Source organism: Giraffa tippelskirchi, chromosome 14 (genome assembly GCF_054371585.1).
Source record: "Giraffa tippelskirchi isolate mGirTip1 chromosome 14, T2T-mGirTip1v1.2.pri, whole genome shotgun sequence".
NCBI classification, from domain to species: Eukaryota; Metazoa; Chordata; class Mammalia; order Artiodactyla; family Giraffidae; genus Giraffa; species Giraffa tippelskirchi.
Genome location: NC_137288.1, coordinates 58,352,479 through 58,377,103, shown reverse-complemented (window position 1 = coordinate 58,377,103; position 24,625 = coordinate 58,352,479). Strand labels below are relative to the sequence as shown.

General features: G+C 42.5%; 1 protein-coding gene and 1 long non-coding RNA gene across 22 annotated transcripts in view; one reads left to right on the top strand and one right to left on the bottom strand.

The window, feature by feature from the left end:
* The window catches only part of KATNAL2 (katanin catalytic subunit A1 like 2), an 82,521-nt gene extending 81,287 nt beyond the window's left edge, over positions 1-1,234 (bottom strand). For 17 of the 21 annotated variants that reach the window (XR_014075132.1, XM_081563434.1, XM_081563435.1 and 14 more), the window contains exon 1: positions 1,064-1,234. Coding sequence is in view for 12 of the 21 variants with exons in the window: in XM_081563434.1 (XP_081419560.1) it covers positions 1,064-1,114 (51 nt within the window). In the remaining 9 variants the exon portion in view is untranslated. Of the gene's footprint in view, positions 1-650; positions 968-1,063 lie in introns of those variants that run through there. The other 4 variants (XM_081563446.1, XM_081563447.1, XM_081563444.1 and 1 more) reach the window with 1 other exon arrangement.
* LOC145534967 (uncharacterized) lies at positions 1,029-19,913 on the top strand. The gene is made up of 2 exons (XR_014075140.1): positions 1,029-5,759; positions 19,640-19,913. It is a non-coding gene; the product is annotated as an uncharacterized LOC145534967 (long non-coding RNA).
* Positions 19,914-24,625: the final 4,712 nt, after the last annotated feature.

Below are 24,625 nucleotides of genomic sequence, written 5' to 3'. Positions count from 1 at the left end.
AGTTTCAAGATTCTCATCCCAGAGAGCCTCTGAGTCAGTAATTCTCAGTGAGGTCCGGAAATCTACCTTATTAAAAGCCAACCCCAAATGTTTTGATGCAGGTGGTTCAGGCTCAGGTTGGAAGGACTTAAGCACAATCCAGAGGTGACAAAGTGGCAACAGCTAGTATAGCCAATCCTTTCCAGAAGTTGGAAAGAAATGAGAGAAGTTGGAGAGACACTGCTAGGTAGAGGGAGTGTAAGGCCAAAGGGTTACCTTTTATTGTGTATTATTAGCTTCTTTTTAAAAGTGGGAAACAGTAGAATGGTGGTTCACAATCTTGGCTACACACTGCAATCGAGATTGAGATCACAATTGAGTTTTTTTAAATGCACAAGATACACCAAAACCAGTAAACCAGAATCTCTGGAGGTGGAGCTTAAATATCAGTATTTTTTTCAACTAAAAAAAAAACCAAAAACTGTTTTTAATGATTTTCCCCTGGAAGTATTGTTATATGCTTGATGCCTGGCATATAATACAGCTTCAATTCATGTTTTTTGTTGTGGAAAATATTGTTGAGCCAGTTAGCCAATGACACAGACAATAGGAAACACTATGTATTGTAAAGTTCATGTAATCTTTGTGTGAAAGGATGATAGTCCAATTACCTTACTTTCCACTGCGGGAATGGAAGCCTGAGAGAGGAATTAAATTCCTATGGTAGTGAATCAGGTCCAGAACCCCCTATTCCAAGTCCCAGGTCAGTTTTATCCTGCGTTTCAACAATTTCATTTTGACGATACCCTAAATCCGCTCACTCATCAGACTCAGCCTGCCTGATAATAACACCTGCCCCTCAACACCTCATCTCCTCAGTCACAAACTCGGCCGTCTCTTTCATCAAACAGTAGTCGAGCCCAAATCTGACTCCTTCTATCCGAAACCCCGCTTGAACCCTAGCCCCCAGACTTGGCGCTTGCGCCACAAAAGAAGCGGACTCTGTCGCCATAGCAACTGGACTCTTGAATCGGCCCGCAGCAACAAGAGGAGAGGAGTTCCTAATAATATATGCTTTCCTTACCGCTTCCCGAGCCTGATGGGTGAATCTGAGGGTCTGGTAAGATAGCTCCATCAGGACGCTGTGTTAAGAACCGAGAGACCGAGAGAAGAAAAGGACGCAGTTACTAGGCCGATCAGTACAGCCACCGAGGCCGCTCAGGGAAACCTGACGCTTAACCAGCCCGCCCCCTTCAGGATTGGCCAGAGCCTAAACATGCCGGCCAATCACTGGGCAAACATGGATTCTTTACTCATGCCAATCTCCGGAACTTTTGCACCGCACTGGCCAATCGAGAGACAAAAAGGGGATGATTGCCAGTTCAGTTCAGTTTGGTTGCTCAGTCGGGTCCGACTCTTTGCGACCCGGTGGACTGCAGCATGCCAGGCTTCCCCATCCTTCACCAACACCCGGAGCCAACTCAAACTCAGGTCCATCGCGTTGGTGATGCGATCCAACCATCTCATCCTCTGTAGCCCCTTTCTCCTCCTGCCCTCAATCTTTCCCAGCATCAGGGTCTTCACATCAGGCGGCCCAAGTATTGGAGTTTCAGCTTCAGCATCAGTCCTTCCAATGAATATTCAGGATTGATTGCCTTTAAGATTGACTGGTTTGGTCTCCTTGCAGTCCAAGGGATTCTCAAGAGTCTTCTCCAACACCACAGTTCAAAAGCATCAGTTCTTCGGCCCTCAGCTTTCTTTATGCTCCAACTCTCACATCCACACATGACTACTGGAAAAACCATAGCTTTGACTAGACAGACCTTTGTTGGCAAAGTAATAGCCCTGCTTTCTAATATGCTGTCTAGGTTGGTCATAGCTTTTCTTCCAAGGAGCAGGCATCTTTTAATTTCATGGCTGCAGTCACCATCTGCAGTGATTTTTGGAGCCCAAAAAATAAAGTCTGTCACTGTTTCCATTGTTTCCCCATCTATCTGCCATGAAGTGATGGGACCAGATGCCATGATCTTCGTTTTCTGAATGCTGAGTTTTAAGCCAACTTTTTCACTCTCCTCTTTCACTTTCATCAAGAGGCTCTTTAGTTCTTCGATTTCTAACATAAGGGTGGTGTCATCTGCATATCTGAGATTATTGATATTTCTCCCAGCAATCCTGATTCCAGCTTGTGCATCCAGCCAGGCATTTCGCATGACGTACTCTGCATATAAGTTAAAAAAGTAGGGTGACAATATACAGCCTTGACGTACTCCTTTCCCGATTTGGAACCAGTTTGTTGTTTATGTCCAGTTCTAACTGTTGCTTCTTGACCTGCATACCGATTTCTCAGGAGGTGGGTATGGTGGTCTGGTATTCCCATCTCTTTAAGAATTTTCCACAATTTGTTGTGCTCCACACAGTCAAAGGCTTTGGCGTGGTCAATAAAGCAGAGGTAGATATTTTTCTGGAACTCTCTTGCTTTTTCGATGATCCAACGGATGTTGGCAATTTGATCTCTGGTACCTCCGCCTTTTCTAAATGCAGCTTGAACATCTGTAAGTTCACGGTTCATATACTGTTGAAGCCTGGCTTGGAGAATTTTGAGCATTACTTTACTAGCGGTGAGATGAGTGCAATTGTGCAGTAGTTTGAACATTCTTTGGCATTGCCTTTCTTTGGGATTGAAATGAAAACTGACCTTTTCCAGTCCTGTGGCCACTGCTGAGTTTTCCCATTTTGCTGGCATATTGAGTGCAACACTTTCACAGCATCATCTTTTAGGATTTGAAATAGTTCAACTGGAATTCCATCACCTCCACTAGCTTTGTTCATAGTGATGCTTCCTAAGGACCACTTAACTTCGCATTCCAGGATGTCTGGCTCTAGGTGAGTGATCACACCATTGAGAGAGTCAATTCCTAGGCAGGTTGAAAAGAATTCAGGGGGTCCCGCAGAGAGGGAGTCTGGGGTTCTCCAGGAGGAGATAGGGGTCTGGAATTCTCAAGGAGGAGGAAAGGACAAACTTTTTTTTTTCCTACATTCCTTAGTCTTAGTCACATAAAACATTTTTTTTTCTTTAAGCCCTGATGATTACAGGAACTTGTGATTACACAACAACTCAATTTAAAGTCTGTACTAGGGATTACACAACAACAATGTATCCTGCTTGAGGACAGTTTCTCCTTCCTGAAAACCTTCTGACTAATCCTGATATCTTAGAATGCAAATTATGGGAGTTGGTCTAGTAGGATCTTTCTATTCTTAAGTTCTAATCCTGTTATCCTAAAATGTAAATTGTGGGAGTGGATCGGGTAAAATTTTCACAAACTTGAGACATTCTTTTGATTTATTGTAATAACTAATTAAAAAGTATCTAATTCCCTTGCTGAAGACTAGTGAGTAGGGCACTCTCCACCCGCTTCTGAAATCTATGTCATATGCTTTCTCTGTTCCTTTTCACTGTAATAAAAATTCTGCCACATAAAAGCCCTGAGTGGTCAAGCCTGGTCTCTGGTCCCAAAGCTAAATCTTTCGGAGATCACGAATCCGACACATTTCACCGTAAACTATCACCATCGTAGTTATCTGGGTCATGAAGATCTTTTTTTGTATAGTTCTTCTGTGTATTCTTGCCACCTCTTCTCAATATCTTCTCCTTCTGTTAGGTCCATGCTATTTCTGTCCTTTATCGTGCTCATCTTTGCATGAAATGTTCCCTTGGTATCTCTAATTTCCTTGAAGAGATCTCTAGTCTTTTCCATTCTATTGTTTTCCTCTATTTTTTTGCATTGATCACTGAAGAAGGTTTTCTTATCTCTCCTTGCTATTCTTTGGAACTCTGCATTCAGATAGGTATATCTTTCCTTTTCTCCTTTGCCTTTAGCTTCTCTTCTTTTCTCAGCTATTTGTAAGGCCTCGTCAGACAAGCATTTTGCCATTTTGCATTTCTTTTTCTTGAGGATAGTCTTGCTCACTGCCCCCTGTACAATGTCACGAACTTCCATCCATAGTTCTTCAGGCACTCAATCAGATCTAATCCCTTGAATCTATTTGTCACTTCCACTGTATAGTCGTAAGGGATTTTATTTAGGTCATATCTGAATGGTCTAGTGGTTTTCCCTACTTTCTTCAATTTAAATCTGAATTTGGCAATAAAGAGTTCATGATCTGAGCTACAGTCAGCTCCCGGTCTTGCTTTTGCTGACTGTATAGAGTTTCTCCATCTTTGGCTGCAAAGAATATAATCAATCTGATTTTGGTATTGACCATCTGGTGATGTCCATGATGTAGAGTTTAGAGTCTTCTCTTGTGTTGTTGGAAGAGGGTGTTTGCTATGACCATTGTGTTCTCTTGACGAAACTCTATTAGCCCTTGACCTGCTTCATTCTGTACTGCAAGGCCAAATTTTTCTGTTACTCCAGGTAGCTCTTGACTTTCTATTTTTGCATTCCAGTCCCCTATAATGAAGACGACATCTTTTTTGGGTGTTAGTTCTAGAAGGTCGTGTAGGTCTTCATAGAACCGTTCAACTTCAGCTTCTTCAGCATCACCGATTGGGGCTTAGACTTGGATTACTGTGATATTGAATGGTTTGCCTTGGAAACAAACAGATCATTCTGTCGTTTTTGAGACTGCATCCAAGTAGTGCATTTCGGACTCTTTTGTTGCCTATGATGGCTATTCCATTTCTTCTAAGGGATTCTCGTCCACAGTAGTAGATATATGGTCATCTGAGTTAAATTCACGCATTCCAGTCCATGTTAGTTCGCTGATTTCTAGAATGTCGACGTTCAGTCTTGCCATCTCCTGTTTGACCACTTCCAAGTTGCCTTGATTCATGGACCTAACATTCCAGGTTCCTATGTAATATTGCTCTTTACAGCATCGGACCTTGCTTCCATCACCCGTCACATCGACAACTGGGTGTTGTTTTTGCTTTGGCTCTGTCTCTTCATTCTTTCTGGAGTTATTTCTCCACTGATCTCCAGTAGCATTTTGGGCACCTACCAACCTAAGGAGTTCATCTTTCAGTGTCATACCTTTTTGCCTTTTCATACGTTCATGGGGTTCTCAAGGCAAGAATACTGAAGTGGTTTGCCATTCTCTTCTCCAGTGGACCACGTTTTGTCAGAACTGTCTGCCATGAGCCGTCCGTCTTGGGTGGCCCTACACAACATGGCTCATAGTTTCATTGAGCTAGTTTTCTGTGATTGTGGTTTTCATTCTGTCTGCCCTCTGATGGATAAGGATAAGAGGCTTATGGAAGCTTCCTGATGGGAGAGACTGACTGAGGGGGAAGCTGGGTCTTGTTCTGATCAGTTCAGTTCAGTTCAGTCGCTCAGTCATGTCCAGCTCTTTGTGACCCCATGGACTGCAGCACGCCAAGCCTCCCTGTACATCACGAACTTCCAGAGTTTACTCAAACTCATGTCCATTGAGTCGGTGATGTCATCCAACCATCTCATCCTCTGTTGTCCCCTTCTGCTCCTGCCTTCAATCTTTCCCAGCATCAGGGTCTTTTCAAATGAGTCAGTTCTTCATCAGGTGGCCAAAGTTCTGATGGGCAGGGCCATATTCAGTAAATCTTGAATCCAATTTTCTGTTGACGGGTGGGGCTGTGTTCCGTCCATGTTGCTTGACCTGAGACCAAACTATGGTGGTGGTAATGAAGATAACAGTCCTTCCATAGGTCCCATGAATGCACTGCTGCACTCAGTGCCCCTGACCCTGCAGCAGGCCACCACCGAACCACGCCTCTGCTGGAGACTCCTGGACACTCACAGGCAAGTCTGGGTCAGTCCCTTGTGGGGGCACTGCTCCTTTCTCCTGGGTCCTGGTGCACACAAGGTTCCGTTTGTGCCCTCCAAGAGTCTGTTTCCCCAGTCCTGTGTAAGTTCTGGTGGTTCTATGGTGGGGTTAATAGCGACCTCCTCCAAGAGGGTTTATGCCATACCCAGGTCTACTGCACCCAGAGCCCCTGCCCCTGGGGCAGGCCACTGATGACCCGTACCTCTGCAGGAGATGCTCAGACACAGTTCTGGCTCAGTCTCTGTGGGTTGGGTGTGCATTTTGTGCCCTTCCCAGGTCTGATCAGCTCAGGCGACCAGGTGCTTGGCAAGTGCAGTGTCCCAGGTGGACTGTGCATTTTAATCACCTCCCCTTCCTGGCCACTTGGTGTCCCGGGTGCGCCACGAGAGCACCGTCTCAGGTGAGCCGTGTGTCTCCTCTGGAGAGCTGATCTCAGGCTGAGCCCCTCCTGGTGGCTGTCAACCATCCAGGATCTCAGGAAGATGTGGTTAGCAGTTGGGAGCCTGCTCACAGTTTGGTGGAGGATGCTGTCTCTGGGGCTGAGATTGCAGCAGCCTCTTGCCTTGCAGCTCTGGCTGTCACAAGCCTCTCTGCTTCCGGACAGGGCAGGGCCGGTCCGCAGCTGGCTAGTTCTCCTTTGGTATTTGCCCAATCCTTTGTTCTGTGAGTGGACTAGGCTGCACGTTAGGTTGTTAGGTTAGAACCTTTGGAGGGAAAGTTCTCTTTTCTGCAGTTGAAGTTAGACGTGTATTCTGTGGGTTTCCCCCCCACCCCCCACCAGTTATATTGCCTTCTGAGATTCCAAAACTCCCCACAGACCCACCTGTGAAAGGGTTTCCTACTGTGTGGAAACTTCTCCTCCTTCACAACTCCCTTCTCAGGACTGGTCTCCATCCCTACCTCTTTTGTCTCCCTTTTTGTCTTTTGTAGTATGTCCTATATCCTTTCGAAGAGAATGGGCTGCCTTTCTGGGTGCCTGGTGTCCTCCGCCAGTGTTCAGAAGTTGTTTTGTGGAAGTTGCTCAGCATTCAAATGATCTTTTGATGAATTTGTGGGGGAGCAACTGTTTGTTTCTCTTAATTCTGTCTTTAAAGCTTATGCATCATAGTATTTGTCCTTGATTTCGGCAGATGTTCAGGCATTTGTGAGCCGATGCTTACATTCTCAAGACTGTATTTTGGCATCCCGTCTACTCTAGGCTCCCCCTCCCTCCCAATTAAAGGAAAAGTTTGGAAATTCCAATTTTCACTTTACTTTGAAATTGTCTGTACTTGGTCCATTTAGACTGATAGAATCTACTGTGGACTTTGGTTGTCAGAGACTATTGGATTCTAGTGAAAGTGGAAAGTAGAAGTCACTCAGTCATGTCCAACTCTTTGTGACCCCATGGACTACAGTCCATGGAATTCTCCAGGCCAGAATACTGGAGTGGGTAGCTGTTCCCTTCTCCAGGGGATCTTCCCCACCCAGATCTCCCTCATTGCAGGCAGTTTCTTATTGCGTTAAATTTTCCATTCTCCTCCACTTTCCACTGCATGAGACCTACTGATTATAAGTGGACAAACATGGACTTTACATTTTCCTCCGCTTTATTTTCTTCATGTACTAAACTACTCTTGTGTCTTCAGTGTCTTTCCCTTCTGTTTCTCTTGCTATGAATCTTATTCTAAACCATCTCCTCTTCATTCTTTGGCTTTCTTCATCCATTTTTCTCCCCTCAGGATACAAAAGTATTCAAGTCACCTCAATCTAAAAAAGTTCTCATCTTATAATTGTTAAACTGAATCACCTCTCTGACCCTCTCTCCAAGCTTTCTGAAAGGACTAACTTCTTCACTTCCTCAACTCCCATTCATTTCTCAACACTTTCTGTCCCTACTCTGTTGAAACTGTTCCTGTCAGAGTTGCCAGTAACTTCCTAATGGTTGTTGCTGTTTAGTTGCTAAGTCATATTTGACTCTTTTGGGACCCCATGGACTCTAGCCTGCCAGGTTCCTCTGTCCATGGGATTTCCCAGGTAAGAAGACTGGGGTGGGTTGCCATTTCCTTCTTCAGGAGAACTTCCCAACCCAGGGATCAAACCGTGTCTCCTGTATTGACAGGCGGATTCTCTACCACTGAACCACCAGGGAAGCCCAACTTCCTAATTAGAAAACTTAATTACAGGTTATTTTACACTTTACTGTATTTAAACTTGGCACCATTTGAAATTGTTCACCACTCTCTCATCAGTAATAATAGCTGTAATTTATTGAACATTTAAAGCAGGACACCAGGCAATGTACTATGTGATTTATGTGGGTATCTAATTTACTCCTAATACCCTGAGGAAAGTTATTAATACTCCCAATATACAGTTGTGGAAACAGGCTCAAAGAGCTGAGTTAACTAATTTTAGGTTATCCAAGAGGATAGTGTTAGGATGCAAATCCAGGTCTCCTGACTGAAGCCAGTGTTTCTTTCCACTATACTCAGTTGCTGAATGAACTTCTTGCAATGCTTGTGAACCAATCCTGAGCAGTTGCTTTTGCTTGGAGGATCAGACCTACCTCAGTTGTCTAATAAAAGCCCATTTTGCCTACTAAGAGTCAGTTCAGTAATCACTTTCTAGGACAGTTCAGTCAGTGGTGTTCATTAGATCACCGAACTTACACCAGGCAGAGCTTAGGTGGAGAGAACACTAGTTCTTGATTCCATTGAAAGTGAAAATGAAAGTCGCTCAGTCGTGTCCAACTCTTTGTGATCCCATGGACTATACAGTCCATGGGATTCTCCAGGCCAGAATCTTGGAGTGAGTGGTTGTTCCCTTCTGCAGGGGATCTTCCCAACCCAGGGATCAAACCCAGGTCTCCTGCATTGCAGGAGGATTCTTTACCAGCTGAGCTACCAGGGAAGCCTTGATTCCACTATACACCCTTTTACACTACACTTATCACATTGTTTTGTTGACATGATTTTCAAAAAGTTAGAAATATGGCTCTCTTTCATATGAATGGACATATGTCAAAGATTTTTGTCTAACTACTGAGGAAGCCAATAAGATGGTGAAGCTGGTTTAAAGAGCATTTTGACGAACTGGGTATTTATAGGCATTTTTAGAAAAAAAGTTAAAATAAGATTCCTAGGTTAAATACAAAACTAGTTAATAGTCTACGGGGCAATAAAATCTTGACATTTTCTTTTCTAAAGGACATAGAATCATTCCTCTAGTGTTGGCTATTTACATTTGTATTTTAACTAATTAAAATTAAAGTTAAACATTTAGTTTCTCAGTCAGGCTAGTGACATTTCAAGTATTCAATGGTCATATGTAACTAATGACAAATATATTGGACTGCACAGATATAGAATATTTCCATCATCTCAAAATGTCCTTTTGAAAAACAGTTAGGCATCTTAAATATTGCTCTGCTATGATATTGACAGGACATGCCATATTCTCTTTTGCCTTATTTCCACATGGAATATAATTTTTTTCTAAAGAATTTTCTCCACATGACCACTGGCTTTCAAATATTTCTGAGGCCCACATTAAGAAATACATCTTTGGTCAACTAATATTTGACAAGGAAGCCAAGAATACTCAATGAGTAAAGGAAAACGATGATATTCTTATGCAAAAAGATGAAACTGGATTTCTATCTTGCATCATTCATAAAAACTAACTTGAACTAAGGACTTAAATGTAAGACCCAAAACCATAAAACTCTCAGAAGAAAGCGTAAGGGGAAAGCTCCTTAACATTGGTCTTGACAATGAGTTCTTTTCTTTTCTATGTGACACCCAAAGCGCAAATGACCAAAGCAAAAATCAATGGGTGGGATTACATCAAACTAAAAACTTTGCACAACAAAGGAAATGATCCAACCTACAGAATGGAAGAAAATATTTGCCATCTTTCTGACAGTAACATCACTCAGTCATGTCCGACTCTTTGTGACCCTTTGGACTGTAGCCTACCAGGCTCCTCCGTCCATGGGATTTTCCAGGCAAGAGTACTGGAGTGCGTTGCCATTTCTTTCTCCAGAGGATCTTCCTGACCCAGGGATTGAACCCGGGTCTTCTGACATTGTAGGCAGACGCTTTACCGTCTGTGCTACCAGGGAAGTTCCTTATCTTTCTGATAAGGGGTTAATATACAAAAATGTATAAGGAACTCATGCAATACAATAATAAAAAATACCCGAAACAATCCGATTTTAAAATTGCCAGTGGACTTGAAATAGACGTTTTTCCAAAGAAGATATGCAAATGGCCAATAAGTACATAGAAAGGTGCTCAATATCATTAATCATAAGGGAAATGCAAATCAAAACCACAGTATCATGTATCACACCTATTAGAATGACTGTCATTAAAAATACAAGAAATGGGGCTGTGGAGAAAAGGGAACAGCACTCTCGGTGACAATGTAAACTAGTACAAATACTATGGAAAACAGTATGGGGGGGTTTCAGAAAAGTTAAAAATAGAACTAGCATATGATATGACAATTCCATTTCTGGATACACACCGAAAGGAAATGAAATCACTTACTTGAAGAGATATCTGCACACCCATGTTCATTGCACCCTTATTTACAATGGCAAAGACATAGAAACAACCAAGGAGTCCAGATGGTTATAGAAACACATCTCTAAAGTGCTGAAAGAAAACAAAATGCTGTCAGCTTAGAATTCCATATCCAGTGAAAATATTCTCCAGAAATTAAAGTGACTTTGAAAAAGTGACGCTTAGCCTCGTATAGGACTTGAACCCGAACAGCAATAGACATCTCCGAGGAAGAGAGTGACACTCCGACCTCCCTTCCTTTTGCAACTCCAGGGACTGCAAAGGCATCAGGTGACCCGCCCACACTGCCAGAACCATTTTAAAAACTGTATCCATTAATTGCTTCTTCCTAAACTATCCATACCTACAGACAAAAGAAAAACTTACTTCTTTCCAAGAAAATTTTATTTTCCTCTCCTTTTATAAAACATTCCATAAATTTCTTATCTTTGAGTTTTGAAACATTGTTTCAGTAATCATCAAAGTATGAAAATTGCATCAGGTGTGCACATTAGGTCATGGGGTGCTCACCCGGGCTGGTAGGTGCCCAAAATGCTACTGGAGATCAGTGAAGAAATAACTCCAGAAAGAATGAAGAGACAGAGCCAAAGCAAAAACAACACCCAGTTGTCGATGTGACGGGTGATGGAAGCAAGGTCCGATGCTGTAAAGAGCAATATTGCATAGGAACCTGGAATGTTAGGTCCATGAATCAAGGCAACTTGGAAGTGGTCAAACAGGAGATGGCAAGACTGAACGTCGACATTCTAGAAATCAGCGAACTAACATGGACTGGAATGCGTGAATTTAACTCAGATGACCATTTTATCTACTACTGTGGACGAGAATCCCTTAGAAGAAATGGAATAGCCATCACAGTCAACAAAAGAGTCCGAAATGCACTACTTGGATGCAGTCTCAAAAACGACAAAATGATCTCTGTTCGTTTCCAAGGCAAACCATTCAATATCACAGTAATCCAAGTCTAAGCCCCAATCGGTGATGCTGAAGAAGCTGAAGTTGAACGGTTCTATGAAGACCTACAAGACCTTCTAGAACTAACACCCAAAAAAGATGTCGTCTTCATTATAGGGGACTGGAATGCAAAAGTAGAAAGTCAAGAGCTACCTGGAGTAACAGAAAAATTTGGCCTTGCAGTACAGAATGAAGCAGGTCAAGGGCTAATAGCGTTTTGCCAAGGGAATGCACTGGTCATAGCAAACACCCTCTTCCAACAACACAAGAAAAGACTCTACACATGGACATCACCAGATGGCCAACACTGAAATCAAATTGCAATTATTCTTTGTAGATTGCAAATATTTGTAGCGAAAGATGGAGAAACTCTATACAGTCAGCAAAAACAAGACCAGGGGCTGACTGTGGCTCAGATCATGAACTGTTCATTGCCAAATTCAGACTTAAATTGAATAAAGTAGGAAAAAACCACTAGACCATTCAGGTATGATCTAAATCAAATCCCAAACGATTATACAGTGGAAGTGAGAAACAGATTTAAGGGACTAGATCTAATAGACAGAGTGCCTGATGAACTATGGACGGAGGTTCGTGACATTGTACAGGAGACAGGAATCAACACTATTCCCAGGAAAAAGAAATGCAAAAAAGCAAAGTGGCTGTCGGAGGAGGCCTTACAAATAGCTGAGAAAAGAAGAGAAGCAAAAATCAAAGGAGAAAAGGAAAGATATACCCATTTGAATGCAGAGTTCCAGAGAATAGCAAGGAGAGATAAGAAAACCTTCCTCAGTGATCAATGCAAAGAAATAGAAGAAAACAATAGAATGGGAAAGACTAGAGATCTCTTCAAGAAAATTAGAGATACCAAGGGAACATTTCACGCAAAGATGGGCTCAATAAAGGACAGAAATGGTATGGACCTAACAGAAGCAGAAGATATTAAGAAGAGGTGGCAAGAATACACAGAAGAATGTACAAAAAAGATTGTCATGACCCAAATAATCACAATAGTGTGATCACTCACCTAGAGCCAGACATCCTGAAATGTGAAGTCAAGTGGGCCTTAGAAAGCATCACTACAAACAAAGCTAGTGGAGGTGATGGAATTCCAGTTGAGCTATTTCAAATCCTAAACGATGATGCTGTGAAAGTGCTGCACTCAATATGGCAGCAAATTTGGAAAACTCAGGAGTGGCCACGGGACTGAAAAAAGTCAGTTTTTATTCCAGTCCCAAAGAAAGGCAATGCCAAAGAATGCTCAAACTACCGCACAATTGCACTCATCTCACACGCTAGCAAAGTAATGCTCAAAATTCTCCAAGCCAGGCTTCAACAATACATGAACTGCGAACTTCCAGATGTTCAAACTGGTTTTAGGAAAGGCAGAGGAACCAGAGATCAAATTTCCAACATTCGTTGTATCATCGAAAAAGCAAGAGAGTACCAGAAAAACATCTATTTCTGCTTTATTGACTATGCCAGAGCCTTTGACTGTGTGGATCACAATAAACTGTGGAAAATTCTGAAAGAGATGGGAATATCAAACCACCTGACCTGCCTCCTGAGAAATCTGTATGCAGGTCAGGAAGCAACAGTTAGAACTGGACATGGAACAAGAGACTGGTTCCAAGTAGGAAAAGGAGAACGTCAAGGATGTATATTGTCACCCTGCTTATTTAACTTATATGCAGAGTACATCATTGGAAACACTGGGATGGAGGAAGCACAAGCTGGAATCAAGATTGCCGGGAGAAATATCAATAACCTCAGATATGCAGATGACACCACTCTTATGGCAGAAAGTGAAGAGGAACTAAAGAGCTTCTTGATGAAAGTGAAAGAGAAGAGTGAAGAAATTGGCTTAAATCTCAACATTCAGAAAACTAAGATCATGGCATCCGGTCCCATCACTTCATGGCAAATAGATGGAGAAACAGTGGAAACAGTGCCAGACTTTATTTTTTTGGGGCTCCAAAATCACTGCTGATGGTGACTGCAGCCATGAAATTAAAAGACGCTTACTCCTTGGAAGAAAAGTTACGACCAAACTAGACAGCATATTAAAAAGCAGAGACATTACGTTAGCAACAAAGGTCCGTCTAGTCAAGGCTGTGGTTTTTCCAGTAGTCATGTATGGATGTGAGAGTTGGACTATAAAGAATGCTGAGCACTGATGCTTTTGAACTGTGGTGTTGGAGAAGACCCTTGAGAGTTCCTCGGACTGCAAGGAGATCCAACCAGTCCATCCTAAAGGAAATCAGTCCTGACTATTTATTAGAAGGACTGATGTTGAAACTGAAACTCCAATACTTTGGCCACCTGATGTGAAGAGCTGACTCATTTGAAAAGACCCTGATTCTGGGAAAGATGGAAGGTGGGAGGAGAAGGGGACGACAGAGGATGAGATGGTTGGATGGCATCACCAACTCAATGGACATGAATTTGAGTAAACACTGGCAGTTGGTGATGGACAGGGAGGCCTGGCATGCAGCAGTCCATGGGGTCACAAAGAGTCGGACATGACTGAGCGACTGAACTGAACTGTGCACGTTAGTGATGTTTCCAAGTTGTGTCCTTTGATGTATACAAAACAGAGCCAAAGCTTACCGCTTATTTCTCAAGGGATATTATTTCTTTTTTTTAAAGTCATATATAAAATATTGAAAAACACAGTCCAACTTCAGTCAGAGAAAAGTTATTCCACTTGTTCTTTCTCTTACAGCTTAAGATGTACTATAGGTTGAATTGTGAGTGTATTTTATTCATAAACCTTTTTCTTTTTTATTGATTATGTTCTTCAAAGTGTGTGTGAATCCATCAATGCCTCTCCCCTTCTCTCCACTAGTCCCTCCCTAACACCTTGGAACCTGTTTTCACAGCCTCACTTACATCAAACTACCTTCCACAGAGTTTCTAACTGGACATGCAAGGATGCAGGAGAGTTTTCAAGAATGACAAGAAAGATGTCTGCCTAGCAGATAACTCATCTGTAAACATATATTGTTAAAACTCCATTTTTTTCTTTCAGCGAGGGTTTATTGGGGTCTGTTCCACTCCAGTACTCTTGCCTGGAAAATCCCATGGACGGAGGAGCCTGGCGGGCTGCAGTCCATGGGATCGCTGAGAGTCGGACACGACTGAGCGACTTCACTTTCACTTTTCACTTTCATGCATTGGAGAAGGAAATGGCAACCCACTCCAGTGTTCTTGCCTGGAGAATCCCAGGGGTGGTGGAGCCTGGTGGGCTGCCGTCTATGGGGTCGCACAGAGTTGGACACGACTGAAGCGACTTAGCGGAAGCAGCAGCTGCAGCAGGGGGAGCAAAAACAAGTAACGGGTTCCCTTGCTTGATGTCTCCCTGAGGCAGGTCAAGCTTGTTTCTTATATGGGGTGAGGGTAGCTGTGTGTCTAGTATTCTGGCTAGGTGGTTTGCCCACCCCTCTTTTGGTGTTGAGTTCAGCGGGGCATGTTCAGTACCCTGCTTTTGTTCCCAACACCCTGTTTTTGTTCCAGGCTCTTCAAAAGTGGCAGTTGGGTTTTTTGGTCTCTTTGTATCTTTTGTCCAGAATTTGCTCCAACAGTCTGGCATGGATTTATTTTTAGTCCCATATAGTTTCTTTGTATTTTGTTGCTCACATGCAGTTATTTTTAGACCCATATAGTTTCTTTGTATTTTGTTGCTCAAGGAGAGGTGTGTCCAGGTGCAAGCAATGTAGCACTGCAGCAAAGATCCCAGGCCCTTGCCTGTCCCATTACCCTCTGAGGGACTCCACACCCTTATTTTTAAGGGGTAAAGGGCCGAAGGCTCTTCTTCTGAAACTTTTTCCTGCTGGACACTGGCCACAGACCCTAGAGGTGTAGAAGTCCTTTGCTGACTGTTCCAAGGAATTGTAGGGACCTGGGCCACTCTCTGTTGGAATGGGCTGAATTCCTTGAGCCATCATGAGTCTTACTTCAAAATATTGGATCTAAAAAACCCAAACTTAACCAAAAGGTTAAGCTAACAAGGGGTAAAAAGGAGATAAACTACAATAACCATGAAAGGATCTTGAAAGAGAAGGAACCAGGTTAACTTTGGGAGGCCTTCCTTAACTGTTGACCAGACAGGAAGTGATATTGCCCTTGCCAAGAAGCCATTCTGCTTGGGTGTATATTTTTGTTAATCTCAAGGTTAATGTTTACCATGTTTCTCTAATTTTAGAATAGAAGGTGTGGACCTGTTGGTCGCAGGTCTCCTTCTTGGACCAAAAGGTCTTAGAAACAGGTTTACAACAGTAAAGAAGACAGTGGAGCCCTAGACGAAATATAGCATCAATCAGTATGACTGGAAAGAAAAGGGTTATAAGAAAATGAAAACCTCCTGTTAGAAAATTTTTTATACCTTGTAGGATCCAAGAGAACAAAGTAGAGTCAATTTTCAATTTCCCCACCCATATTGAATAGCAAGGATTGGTTGTTTGCTGTTTGCTAAAGTCAAGTGGCCTGTTGTCGAATTTTCTCAATATTGGGTTCTGCCTGGTATGGGCATCAGGGCTACTTTCTTTGCCTCCCGATCTGCCCTGTTGTTCCTGTGGGTAATTTTATAATTACCTTTTGGTGCCCATGGCAGTGAATGACTGCTACTAGGTTTGGTTTTTGAGTCACTTCTATGAGATATAAAATCTCAGCCCCATATTTTTTTTTAACTTATTTTGAATTGGAGGATAGCTGCTTTACAATATTGTGTTGGTTTCTGCCATACAACAACATGAATCAGCCGTAAGTATATGTATGCCCCTCATTTTTGAACCTCCCCCTACTCCCCCCCACTTCATCCCACCCCTCTAGGTTGCCACAGAGCACCAGGTTGAACTCCCTGTGTCATACAAGAACTTCTCATTAGCTATCTAGTTTTATATATGGTAATGTATATGTTTCAGTGCTACTCTCTCAATTCATCCCACCCTCTCCTTCTCTTGCTGTGTCCAAAGTCTGTTCTCTATGTCTGTGTCTCTATTCCTGCCCTGCAAATAGGTTCATCAGTCCCATTTTTCTAGACTTCATATATATGTGTTAATACACAAAATTTGTTTTTCTTTTTCTGACTAACTTCACTCTGTATAATAGGCTCTAGGTTCATCCACCTTACTAGAACTGACTCAAACATGTCCCTTTTATGGCTGAGTAATATTCCATTTATACACATACCACAACTTCTTTATCCATTCATCTATCGATGGACACCTAGTTTGCTTCCATATCCAAGCTACTGTAAATAGTTCAGCCTCATATTTAACAGGGGAATTTTTTGCATTTAAGGGTTGGCCACAAGGGGATGTATAGGGACCCCTGCCTCATTTACTGCTCTATGTCTTGTACCATTCAACATTCCCCATTTGGCCTAATAATTGGCAGAATAGGGGTATTGCATGGAAACTGACAGGGCACTAAGAGGCCATGTTTTCAAAATTTATCTATGAGGGGTTGCAAACCTATTTTTGCTTCCAGCTTTATGGGGTACTGTCTCTTGTTAGGATAAGCAACTTCTGGCTTAAGGCTAATTTTTACAGGTTGGACGTTTATAGCCTTCTCAGGGATTCCTTTGTCCCAAACTGCAGGGTTTGCTGTGTGTAGAGTATGGCTGGGAATAGGCCCTTGTTCCTCAAGCTGATATGTTTTCGTCAGAGTCAAAACAAGAGGCTCCTCAGGGTCTCCTAATCATAATATGTCTCCAAGGGATCTCAGAGGGTCTCTTCCCAGTAGTGGGGTAGAACACTCAGGCACACCTGAAAAGGCATGTGAGACCAAATGCTATTCAAGTTGGCAAATGAGAGGCCCAGTGAATCAACAGGTGGGCATGGGAGATTCCATCAACACCAGTCACAGTACAGCTTTTGGAGGAAATAGGCCCTGGGTGAGAGATCAGGATAGAGTTAAGTGGCTCCTGTATCAGTTTAAAAGTTGATTTTTTTTTTTTTTTCCTGCCACGTCAAGGATCACCCAGAGCTCCTCAATAGAGATGGAAATATAATTGGGGGGGAGAGCTGCCAGAATCCCCAGGCCGCCCCAGTCATCTGGTGTGGCCATCTCCAGAGTGGGAGCTGTCCCCTCCCCTTCAGGACTGAGGGCGGTCCCACTTCCAATGACCTGTTGTTTGCAGACTGGACATGGACCAGGGGGTTCCTTGTGACATTCTCAGGCCCAGTGACGGGTTGACTTACATTTGAAGCATTCCCCCTTGCTGGTTTTACCTCTAGGCAGATGGCTAAACTTCCTCGGGACCCCTTGGGTTGTCCTGAGGTTGCAAGGCATGGCTGACAGCTGTGGCCTCAGTTTAGCTTGAGCCCTAGCCTACCTGTTTTCACATCAGTTTATCTCTTCTTCCTCAGCTTGATCTGTTATTAAGTATCCCAAAGGCCACCTCTAGGAGTTGGGGGATCAGGCTTTGTGAGCCTAATTGTGCCTCTAATTTTGGGGGGGAACTGAGAAAATGTTGTCCCAGTAGGGACTGGCCCTTGGGAGTGGAAGGTTCAATGTTAGCAAATGTTCTAAAAGCCCTCACAAGCTGTCCCTGAGAGACGGCTGCATTTTCTTTTTCTTCTTGGATCACTGCTTTAACATTTTCATAAAGCCAGTTAAGTGGCTTTTTTATATACTTCCTCATCCCTTCTACTCCACAGTGAATCATGTGCTACCTGCCTTCTGTTCCCTCCTGGGAATTATAACTTCAGCAGGGCTCCTGATTTGGAAGAGGCAGTCATCTCCACCCATAACAAAATGTTCAGGTTGGTCCCTGGCAAGGTGGTCAGTGTACCCCCTCAGTTCAGTTCAATTGAGTCACTCAGTCGTGTCCGACTCTTTGCAACCCCATGGACTGCAGCACACCAGGCCTCCCTGTCCATCACCAACTGCCGGAGTTTATTCAAACTCATTCATGTCCACTGATTCGGTGATGCCATCCAACCATCTCATCCTCTGTCGTCCCCTTCTCCTCCCACCTTCAATCTTTCCCAGCATCAGGGTCTTTTCAAATGAGTCAGCTCTTTGCATCAGGTGACCAAAGTATTGGAGTTTCAGCTTCAACATCAGTCCTTCTAATAAATAGTCAGGACTGATTTCCTTTAGGATGGACTGGTTGGATCTCCTTGCAGTCCAAGGGACTCTCGAGAGCCTTCTCCTACACCACAGTTCAAAAGCATCAGTTCTTTGGTGCTCAGCTTTTTTTATAGTTCAATTCTCACATCCACACACGACTACTGGAAAAACCATAGCCTTGACTAGATGGAACTTTGTTGGCAAAGTAATGCCTCTGCTTTTTAATATGCCGTCTAGGTTGGTCGTAACTTTTCTTCCAAGGAATAAGCGTCTTTTAATTTCACGGCTGCAGTGACCATCTGCAGTACTTTGGAGCCCAAAAAATCAGAGCACCCTTCTCCTGCTGCCCAAATTCTCTGCTTTTGCTCAGGGGTACAGCAAGTAGATAGGACTATTTAGATATCCCTCCAAGTTAAATGAAAGGTCAGAGTCAGGGTCTGAAACCCTGCAAACAACTTATTGGGTTCTTAAGAAAACCACCTCAGTCTCTGTTTGTGGTGATGTAGTCACTAAGTTGTGAACCTGCCAAGCTCCTCTGTCCATGGGCAAGAATACTGGAGTGGGTTGTCATTTCCTCCTCCAGAGAATCTTCCCGACCCAGGAATCGAACCTTGGTCTCCTGCATTGCAGGCAGATTCTTTACCAACTGAGCTATGAGGGAAGCCCTCTGTTGGCATTGGTCTAAGTTGGTTAAAGAGAAGGGCACATGTTCTCTGATTGTCCCTTCACCATTTGCCTCTTCCCTAAAGGAGGCATACTTTTCCTGATCTTGGGTGATAGGAATTTCCACTACGGGTTACCCCAGAGGGATTAGTCTCTCCTTCCTAGGGTAATGGGATATAAATGAACATAGGGAGGTGGAGTGTGGGATTGGTCAGAGGTATCTGGAGAAGTAGGTGCCTCTGAGGAAGCAGGTGACTCTGAAGAAGGGGAAACTTGGTTTCACCCTGAGAATTGAGGCAGGTTAAAAGGGAATCATCTAAAATGTCGGCAGTGTTTTCTGATTGCCCAGGCCACATGGAGCAGGGTTTTGGTAAAGGACCATGAAGACTTGGCCATATGGAACTTCAGTCCATTTTCCCATCTTGTGACAGTAAAGATTCAATTGCAAGATAGTATTGTAATTTAGAGACCCATTTTCAGGTAGTTTTTCTCCATCCCACCAACTTATGTAAAGACCAGGCAGTGTTATAGCAGAGTTTAAGTTTTCCCCTTTGCAGCATATTTATTTATTTATTTATTTTGACTTCCAGTATTTTTAGGATACATTGCAGAGGTGTTTCTTCTGGCTTAGAAGAGGATTCTCCCATGCTGAGTAACCTGCAACTGAGACCACTCCTAGAAATGACGTGCAGAGACATTTACTAGGACCTTTCTGTCGGAAGCGGATCAGAGTGTTCTCTGGATTCCCCTCTTACCTAATCGGATTCTGGGCGTCCTCTACTCTCCCACTGATTCCTATCCAGACGTCTCTGGTTGATCCAGTCCCCCGTGCCAAGTGTCCTCAATAGGGGATGTTTGAACCAGTGCCAGTGTGTTGCCAGGGCTTTCCTTGAGGGAGATCTGTTGTCTATACAGCTTATATCCGATAACAATTTTCCCTATGTTGGGCTATACTCCTTGAGATTGAGCATCTATAAAGCCTAGGACATGGGCTGCTTAGAAGTGGCCAGCCCAATAGGTAGTCTGTAACAAAGTATGAGGCTGCCAAGGCCTGAAGTGAAGGGGGTCTTAGAGGTGCAAAATGGAACTCTTGGAGGAGCTGGAGTTGGATGCAATAGAAAATGCCTTGGGGGTCAGGATCTGAGGCCCTAGAGGTGGGAGTATTCCCACAGGGGATTTTTTTGGACATAGAGTAAGGTGAGAGACTAGAGAGCAGAAAATCCCAAAACCCTCTCCCCTATGTTTGGTGACTGTGATAAAACTGGGGAGAACCTGATGATTCTTTCTGACACAGGCAACAGTTTGGACGTTACCCGTGTCATTTAACATACCAACCCACTGAGTTTAAATCTCTTTTTGGGATGCTCCAGTAGCACTTTGAAGGACCCTCTCAAAGTAGCTGGAGATTAAAAGAACGTTAATTAAAATTTGATATTTGGGAAGTCTATCAAAACTTTAAAACACCCGGTCTGATAGACTCAAAGGCCACTGTGAAACAATTATCCCTTGAGTTAGGTAAAAAAAAAAAAGATTTCAAAAACAATTACAGGACTTCCCTGGTCCAGCAGTTAAGAATCTGCCTGCCAAGGCAGGGGACATGGGTTTGATCCCTGGTTCAGGAAGATCCCACATGCCGTGGAGCAACTGAACCCATGTGCTGCAACTTACTGAGCCCATGTGCCTAGAGCCCATGCTACACAACAAGAGAAGCCATCACAATAAGAAACTCGTACACTGCAACAAAGAGTAGCTCCCACTCACTGCAACTAGAAAAAACCCATGCAGCAATGAAGATTCAGCGCAGCCAAAAATAAATAAATAAAATTGAAAAAAAAAAAAAGATCACTTAAAGGCACAGAAACTCACATAATCTGATATCAAAGGCAGCATTCCAGGAAAACTTTGTTCTCTTATGAGAGAAACCAAATCCAGTCTTACATCAGCTTGCTCTTAACAAAATCCATTTACCTAATTAAGTTTAATCCAATCTTAGGAAATCCTGACCACATACAAAATTCTTTTCTCAGTGTTCCTCTTCTGCAGACCTTATGCAACTTTCTGTTGTCATACTTTGTCCCTTATTCTTCCCATTTAGAAATAACCGGCTTTAGGACAAAAATCACCTTTTTTCCTTTAACAAAATATATTTCCACTCCTCATACTGTCTTTTCTGAAAACATACATCCTATTTTGCTTAAGCAACCGTGAACTGTCTTTACATTAGCATTCTGTAGATTGGTAGAAAACATCTCAAAGTGGCACCAAGGAGCTTTAGTTTCTCTCTCACAAGAAGACAAAAGTAGGTAAATTTTAGACCTGTTTAGAAACTTAACCTTCCCAGTAGTTTATATCATTTGAAATGGCTTGAATACTCAATGAATTCTTATCATTTAACTTAATTTTAGTTTACCAAGATTTAGAGAGACTTTCAGATGGACGTTTCTAAAACATAATTATTTCTGTAGAGTTTGCCAAAAATTTCTTATTGAAATTTAATCATATCAGGTTATTTTTCCTGTTGACAAATTTCATAAAAAAAACAAATGTCTTTATTGACTTCCAGGAACCCTAGGGAAAATTAATGTATTATACTTAATTCTGATGATTCTAAAGACAAGTTTGTATTAATTAAATCCATAAACTTAAGCTAGCTCCAAGATCAGATATTAATTAAATATTGACTATTTCCCAGATCACATGAACACAAGTTGTATTCTGGTGAGCCTCCTTTTTATTTCCAAGAATGTATGTAAGAGCTCAATTTCCTTGAAGCCAATTAAATACAGTTCATTTACAAGTTAATTTTTATATAAAGACGGACGGAACCAGAGAGTTCATAGTTTTCCCACTTGAATTTAAAATGGTCCCTTTTTTCCCCCTCAGTCTGGGGCACTTCAGAAGAATCAGGTAATTCCTGAGAGCTCAGGCAGAATAGTTACACTGCAAAGCCGAGAACAGATATGCAAGCCTGTTGAGCTCAGGAAGAAAGAATAGTTACATTGCAAAGGCAGAGATGAGAGAAACGCAAGCTCCTGGAGCCCAGGTAGAGCAGTTACATTGCAAAAGCAGAAGAGGGAAAAATACAAACTCCTTTCTTTTCTTTTTGTTCTTTAAAATCCCACAAAGTAACTCAAGGCTGGAGTCTCAGGCAATGAGGGCTGCAGTTGTATTTCAAGATTTAAATGCTCCACTATGCCCACAGTTTTGGCAGAAACTTGCAGGGGCAATTGGGCAGACAAAACTACAAAAAACAAACAGACCAATGACAAAAACTTAAAGATACAAGAAGTTTTCAGGATAAAGGGTACGGGAATGCAGATAAGGATCAAGAGAGAGGTAAAGGAAGGAGGGACAGAAGAGACTAAAAAAAGAAAAAGAGACAACAGCAAAATAAAAACGAGATTACTAGAAAGATAGGACTACACAATATGAGATTTAAACCTCTGTCCCTCCTGTCAGGGAGAGCCTGCTGAACCAGGGTCTGTGTAAGACACACCTCTCCCACTTCTGCTTGTCACCCATCAAGGTGAGCCATTGCCAGCCAGAGGGGGCAGGTCTCACAAGCTGAAAAGTGATGCTATAGCTGCCCGAAGTCTACTCTCTCAAAAGGATGGAACAGAGAAGAGAGACAGAAGAAGTAAAGAGGTTTCAGGAGAGGGAAAAGGGCAAGTTGGAGGGGAAAGCATTGCCTGAATGAGGGTACTGAGGCCCCCAGAGGCCAGGAAGACAGACTTCCCAACCTCGGTGACTCTGAAACAAGATGGTCAGGTGGCCACTTGTCACCCATGCGGAAGCTGCATCCAGTGGTCCAGGAGGTGCCAAGAATCTCTCCCCAGAAGGGGACAACTGTCCTACATTGGGAGCCATAAAGCTGATACTGGCCAGTGTTCCTGGCCTTCCTCAATCAATAGAAATTGACTAGAGGTTGGACAAGAAATTCAGGCAAGGCTTTATTGGGGCCCTTGCTGCAGCAGGTGGTAAAAAGATTTCCCTTGCCCACTTGCTCCCCCAAAACTTTATTTTTAATATTGCTTAAAAAGAACGTATCCTTAAAAAAAAAAGTGCATCTTGTCATTCTTTTAAAACTGTCAACTCTGTCGGTGGAAAGAGAAAAATTTTAATCACACAGACATTCTGTGTTGGTATAAATGTCTCTCTGCCATCAGTTGTTGAAATATAAGAATAGAGAGGTTTTACTGGATCTTATCCAAAAATAGAATGAAATCTGGTTTTTACTCTGTCTCTGTTGTCAATGTCACTTTCTAATTTACCCTAAATGCTATCAAAATGTTTGTCCTGTCTTCCTAACTTGATCTGTCAACAGTTTTCCTGCTTCCATTCCTGCAGCCATATTCAGCCACATAGACCAGGATAGGAATCTTGCCCCACTGTTTACTGCTCTGTGATTTTGGGAAAGGTATTGGACACGTTCAAGCCTTCTCTCCTTATCTGTAAAACGGGAACACTAATACCTTCTCAGAATGAAAGGAGACCATGTGTGGGAAAGATTGCCCTAGTCAAGTTTCCTTGATTAAGAGATTGTTAGTTTTGTTTGTTTCTAAGAGAAAGAGTAATTAACAAAACAAAGTTACCTACCCATATTAGTTTTAAAAATGAAGGCAGTGGATTTTTCTGGAAGAATAGTGGGGTAATTTATGTCATTAAGCCAAAGAAACACTGAACAACAAGCTTCAGAAAGGGTAGATACCGGTGCAGCTTCAGGGACCTCAGCAGCTGTTCCTTTCACTCAAAAATGTCCTGCCACTAACATGACTCATGTTTAAACTTTTCTAGCCTACACATCAGCATAGATTTTCAAGAAAAAGAAACTGATCACTTCCCTCTGGCTAACATATGGGTTTTTCTTAGTCCCCTCTCCTCCAGATCCAATCAGCAGTGGCTAGGGAGGAGGTTCCCGTGTCTCAAATAGGTTTGCAGGGCCTAGGAGGAAAGCAAGGTTCATATGTACCCCACAATGTATGTGGTTCCAGTGCTTGGAAATGCACATGATGAGTGCTTAATGAATATTGGCAATATTTGTTATTGTTGAGAGTGTAATCTGTCATTTTCAGACTCTATGGGTTTGATTATATCATTTTTAACCACTGAAGTATTATTCTTACTACTTGAATGAAAATGAAATCATTCATTTATTCTTTTATCCAGAAAATATTTATTTCATGCTTCATATGAATTCAATGATGTTCTTGGCAATGGGGATGCAGTGAAAAACAAAGTCCCTGCCTTCAAGGAACTTATATTTTAGTGGGGGTGGGGACTCTGGGAAGAACTGTACCTATAAACCATGAATTAATATAATGTGAGGTAGTGAGAAGTCCTACAGTTTGAAGGAATAGATAATGACAGTGGAGGAAGAATAAGGGCTAAGTGTGAGAGATAAACAGGGTCTGTGGGCTGTGGTAAGGAGTTTAATTTTTATTTCCAGAGTGCTGTAAACCTGCTAAAAGATTGTGAATAGGGAGATGGTGAGATCAGATTTATATTTATAAAAAGTCATCCAGGCTATTATATGGAGAATGATTGGAGTGGAACAAGATAAAAAGCAAGATAGAAAG